The 6,220-nt window shown below is 36.3% G+C and overlaps 1 protein-coding gene across 1 annotated transcript; it reads left to right on the forward strand.

Annotated features, from left to right (window-relative positions):
• Positions 1 to 5,276: 5,276 nt before the first annotated feature.
• LOC107060992 (uncharacterized mitochondrial protein AtMg00810-like) lies at positions 5,277 to 5,732 on the forward strand. Its single transcript, XM_015309637.1, has one exon. It carries the CDS (start codon positions 5,277 to 5,279, stop codon positions 5,730 to 5,732), a length of 456 nt encoding a protein of 151 aa, XP_015165123.1.
• Positions 5,733 to 6,220: the final 488 nt, after the last annotated feature.

Raw genomic sequence — 6,220 nt, forward strand, 5'->3', positions numbered from 1 at the left:
CAGATTTCAACATGTTTTATTTTAGACATTTTATAATTCTTATAAGCAAAGTATAGCTCAATAGGCATCCACGATGCTATTTCTTTAAAGGTAAAACTACAATTTTATTTTTTTTGTTTTATAGGCGACAAGATACGTCAAAGCCCCTAGGCAAGTCATGATATAGTTTATGGGTGTCGCAATCACATAATTTCTATTCCAAAATAATTATAAAGCTGTCAATATAACCATGAAATACTAAGTAGCTAACTATAAAGTTTTTTTAAGGCATCTACAAGGGTAACAAATCATCAATAGCCAATTAAGCGATGACAATTTATAAGAAAACAAATTCTTATGTTGCTTATAACATGTGGAAACAGTTAAACAAGACTAACTCAAAGGCTAAATAACGGTAATAAAGCTAGCATCGAAAAAGAAGAGATTTTCGCACTAAACCGAAAGTTGAGTTGGAAGAGGAAAGCATCAACAAAAGAAGTCCTGCATAAATAAGGAGACATGATAAGTCAAGTTGTAAAAGGAAAAGGTATTGCAATTAAAAGAATTAATTAAAATAGTTTCCTAGCACAACGAGAACTTCTCTCCTTATACATGTTGGATTCAAACAAAGTTCAGAATCTATAAAAGGACGAACGAGACAGAAAGAAGAAGTCGTCTTTGCATAATTTAGAAAAGAGAGAGAGAGAGAGAATCATAGCGAAGGCCAAAGTGTTCGAGAAGTAGAAACGAAAGAATTCTAGAGTTAGAATTATTTTTGAATAGTTGATTATCATTTATCTGTCCTTGGATCAGTGTTTGTGAGAGTTTTGAGAGTTTGTAAGAATTGTAAACAAGAAGTGGGTTTGACTTCCTTGGGGTAGAGTTAGTAGAGAGATTGAGAGTTTTTGTAACCAAGAAGCGAGTTTGGCTTCTTGAGAGTTGAGGGTGTTTTCGATTATAGTTAATCGAAAGGGTAGACATTTAGAGTTAGATTCATCGATTTACTGAATTGTAATTGTTGAATTAATATAAAACTCTGTGTGGTTTTTCTCTTCCTTGAGTTAGGAAGGTTTTCACGATATATTGGTGTTACTGTTCATTAACGTAAGTATCTTGTGTGTATTATTCAAGAATCTAGTTCTTGAATATCGGGTACGGTTTCTTCAATTGGTATCAGAGCATGTCTTCTCATTAAAAGATTCACATCTTAAAAAGAATCAATGGCAGCACCACCTATCCCACAAGAAGGAGCTTCTCAAACTCGACCATCACTGTTCAATGGAAAGTACTATGGATGGTGGAAAAATCGTATGATAGGCGAAAATCCCGATCTTTGGAGCGTAGTTATGGATGGCCCTACTTTACCCATGAAAAACGGAGACGATGGAGTCACGTTGGTACAGAAGGAAAGAAAAGAATGGGATGTTGCAGGCAAACTTGCCATTCAAAATAAAGCCAAATCTAAAAAGATCCTAATTTGCGGCATAGGACCGGACGAGTATAATAGGATTTCATCATGTGAGGATGCAAAGTCGATTTCGAAAACTCTACAAACTGCACACAAAGGAACAACTCAGGTCAAGAAATCTAAAATCGATAACTTGAATAGACAATATGAACTGTTCAGAATCATAGAAGGAGAAACAATCCAAGATATGCACACCAGGTTCGCTGCAATCATCAATGAGATCTACTTTTTAGGAGAAGTAATTCCAAATGGAAAGGCTGTTGGAAAACTATTTAGTATTCTACCAGAGTCGTGGGAAAGTAAAGTAGAGGTCATCACTGAAGCACGTGATCTAGATAAACTGGCCATGGATGAGCTCATTGGAAATCTCATATCATATGAACTAAAGAAAAACCAAGAGAGAGAAATAGGCAGTAAAAGAAAGGAGAAGAAGCTGGTTCTTAAAGACACAACATCTGAAGATTTTGAAGATGATAATATTGCACTTATGACAAAGAGGTTCTCCAGAATGTTAAAAAGGAGGACAAACGTTTCAAAGAAGAGGTCCTCAAAAGACAACCGAAAACTCAAGAGAGCAATTATGTCATAAATGTGGAAGTCCAAATTACTTTATTAAATTCTGTCCACTCTGGGCCTTACAACATAAAAAGAATAATCCAGACAAAACAAAGGACGGTAAAGGTGACAAGATATATTCCTCCAAACAAGAGAATGACCAACCAATAGGTTGATCTCTCAATGAAGAAAACATTTGTTGCAATGGGAGGCATGTCGGAAGATGAGTCCGAAGACGAGGAAACTGAAAATCAATCCCTACTTGCAATAGAGTGAACTGACAAATATGACTTTCTTGCACTAGTAGCCATAACTGAACCAGGAGAAAAAGAAAATAGTAGTCAGACACAGGAAACAATTCAGGCACTAATGGTTGGATGATCATAAGAAGAAGAAGAAGAAGAAGAGGACAAATAGGACCAGGTTAGTCTACTTCACATTAAAGAAAATCTTGACTCTTACTCAAAAAGAAAACTAGAATCCTTATTGCACACTCTTATAAATGGATACCAATCAACGTGTTCTGAAGGACACTTGCTAATGAAAGACTATGCATCTTTAAGAGAAGAAAAAATGAACTTGAAACAACAAAACTGTCTTCTGCTTAATAAGCTAAGAGAATTGAATAAAGAGTTCAATTCCATAACTGTAAAAAATGAAGATCTCCAGAAGAAACTTCACATGACAAAAATGGAAGCAGAGCATAACAAGAGATGGAGCAGATCCTCCATATTTCTCGATAACATCCAAAAGAGTCAATCTATAACAAGACATGGAATAGGTTTTTCTGAAGCGAAAAATCCCAACATAGATTGTATGTGTTCCCACTGTGGACTTACATGACATAAGAGTTATGCATGAAATAAAAAATAAACTGCACACAAAAACAATGTCACTTTCGTACAAAAAACACAGAAGATACAGAAAGAAAACAAAACAGAGCTGGCTCCCACACTTAAAACCCTTCCATCATGGGCTAAGAAAAATCTTATTCATCATTACTCTAACAAACAGGGACCCAAGTGGATCTGGGTACTCAAAATTAATCTTGTTTAATGACTGCAGGTTTTAGCGAGAGGAAAGTCAAACCAATGGTACCTGGATAGCGCATGTTCGAGGCATATGACTGGAGATAGAAACAACTTCCTCTCACTGAAAGACTTTGAGGGTGGAAATGTAGCCTTTGGGAATGGAAAAACTGGAGAAATATAAGGAATTGGAAAAATAGGCCTGAACCTTAACCAAACAATTGACAATGTGTACTATGTGAATGGGTTACAACACAATCTGCTAAGTATATCTCAAATGTGTTACAAAGGAAACAAAGTCATATTTAGTACAAATGAATGCAATGTGGTAAACTCAACCACAGAGGAGCTGGTTCTCATTGGAAAAAGGCACAAAAATGTATACACAACTGATATAATGAGCCCAGAAAATTCGCTCACCTGCCTCAACGCCTTTACTGAAAATTCCCTTCTTTGGCACAAAAGGTTGGGCCATATCAATCTTTCTACAATTAATAAGCTAATATCAAAAGACCTTGTTAAAGGACTACCAGAAAAAAGGCTATTTAGTGAACAAATCTGTGGCGCATGTAATCAGGGTAAACAGATAAAATCCTCTTTCAAACCAAAAGCAGTAGTCAGCACAACAAAACCTCTGGAATTGTTTCACATGGATCTATGTGGACCAATGTGCGTACTAAGTAGAAGAGGAAAAAGGTATATATTTGTAATTGTAGATGACTACTCTAGATTCACATGGACCATATTTCTAGCAACAAAGGATGATACATACGATATGTTCGAAATCTTTGTGAAACTGGTCCAAAAGAAATTCAATAGTGAAGTTATTAGCATCTATTCAGATCATGGTTTAAAATTTGAAAACTCTAAGTTCCTGAACTTCTGCACTATCAACGGTGTTGATCACAACTTTCCAGCACCAAGAACTCCACAACAAAAAGGTGTGGTAGAACGCAAGAATAGAACATTGGAAGACATTGCTAAAACCATGTTGATATCAAGCAACCTACCAAAATCCTATTAGGCTAAGGCAATAAACACTTCATGTTATCTTATTAACAGATGCATGATAAGGTCCATACTAGATAAAACCCCATACGAACTGTTGAAAGGAAGAAACTGAATCTAGCACATCTTTGACCTCTTGGGTGTACCTGCTACGTGCATAACAATGGGAAAGACACCTTAGGTAAATTTGATGTCAAAAGTGATGAAGGAGTATTCCTTGAGTAAAGCCTACAAAATACTTAACAAGAGAACGAACCGTATAGAAGAAATCATGCATGTCATTTTTTATGAAGGGAAACTAATGAAGGCATGGTAGACCACCTTGATAATCTGGGTATGACTCAACCAAAATCACTAGCATAAAATCAATCACATGAGGACGGACCTGAGAAAACAAATGACAAATTAAGTTACATCATTTATAAGACTGAAAATACAATCGAGAAGAAAAAGAGAGAGAACCTATGCTCAACCAAATAACTGGAAACATCAAAGTTCTCATCTAATACAAAATATTCTCACACCCTAGGATTCAGGAATTAATACCACATCAAAACTAAGAAATATGTGTGCTTTCTCAGTATACTTATCACTGGTTGAACAACCAAATATTAAAGAAGATTTGGCAGACCTAGACTGGATTATTGAAATGTAGGAGGAACTGGTTCAGTTTGAGAGAAGTAAGGTCTGGAACTTGGTCCCGAGACCACATGACAAATATGTGATAGGTACTAGATGGGTATTCATAATTAAGCTTGATTATCAAAGAAAATTCACACGAAATAAGACCATATTAGTCGTACAAGGATACAATCAAGAAGAAGGAATCGACTATGATGAGACCTTCACACCTGTTGCAAGAATAGAAGCAATAAGGATGTTAATAGCCTTCGCGTCTCACATGGAGTTCAAACTATATCAGATGGATGTAAAAAGTGCCTTTCTAAACGGATTTCTCCAAGAGGAAGTGTATGTGAAAAAAACCCCTAGTTTTGAGATCCCTGATCATCCTAAATTCGTATATAAACTAGATAAAGCACTATATGGGCTGAAACAAGCACCAAGAACCTGGTATGACTTCTTATTCACGTTCCTTCTCACAAATAGTTATTCACGAGGAAAAATAGATAATACATTATTTCTTTGAAAACAAGGTAAAGATCTACTCATCGTTCAAATCTATGTAGATGATATCATATTTAAGGGATGATGACCTTGAAGTTGAGTTTTCAAAGTTAATGAGTAGTGAATTTGAGATGAGCATGATGGGTGGACTAAATTTCTTCCTAGGTCTCCAAATCAAGCAGTCTCCATCAGGTACCGCAATCCATCGACAAAAATACATAAAAGAATTACTAAAGAAATTTCAGATGAATGAGGCTAAGACAATTGATACCCCCATTGGTACCACAACAAAGCTTGACAAGGATGAAACTGGTTCTCAGGTAAACGACACAAAATATAGAAGAATGATTAGATCTCTTCTGTATCTAACTGCCAGTAGACTCGATATTGTGTTCAGTGTTGGCCTATGTGCTAGATTTCAGTCATGTCCCAAAGAATCCCACCTAAAGAAAGTAAAAAGAATACTTCGATATCTCAAAGGAACTGTGGACCTGGTGCTATGGTATCCCTCATGTGACTCATATAGTAGAATTTGCTCATGCCGTCTATGCTGGCTACCTGGTCGATAGAAAAAGCACATATGGAATGACACACTTTTTAGGACTTTGTCTTGTTTCTTGGGAAACCAGAAAACAAAACTCAATCGCACTTTCAAGGGTTGAGGCTGAATATGTTGTTGTTGCATCATGTTGTGCCCAACTATTATGGATCAAACAACAACTAGAAGATTTTGGAATCAAAGTAGGTTGTATACCCATCAAGTGTGACAATACAAGTGTTGTGAACATGCTAAAGAACCCGGTTCAACATAAACGTACCAAACATATAGACATCCGCCATCACTTCCTTCGAGATAATGTTGAAAAAGGCTTCATCATAATGACTTCCTGCAAAACTGAGGACCAGATTGCTGACATTTTCACTAAGGCACTTGGAAGAGAACCGTTTCAGAAAATCCACTTTGCTCTAGGGATAATATTTCAGGGCTAATACTTATCTCTCTCCCACTCCTTAGTGTGTGAAATAAATTAAGCATCTGCCTCCACCAAACTAATCT

This window comes from Solanum tuberosum, unplaced genomic scaffold (genome assembly GCF_000226075.1).
Source record: "Solanum tuberosum cultivar DM 1-3 516 R44 unplaced genomic scaffold, SolTub_3.0 scf00112, whole genome shotgun sequence".
NCBI lineage: Eukaryota > Viridiplantae > Streptophyta > Magnoliopsida > Solanales > Solanaceae > Solanum > Solanum tuberosum.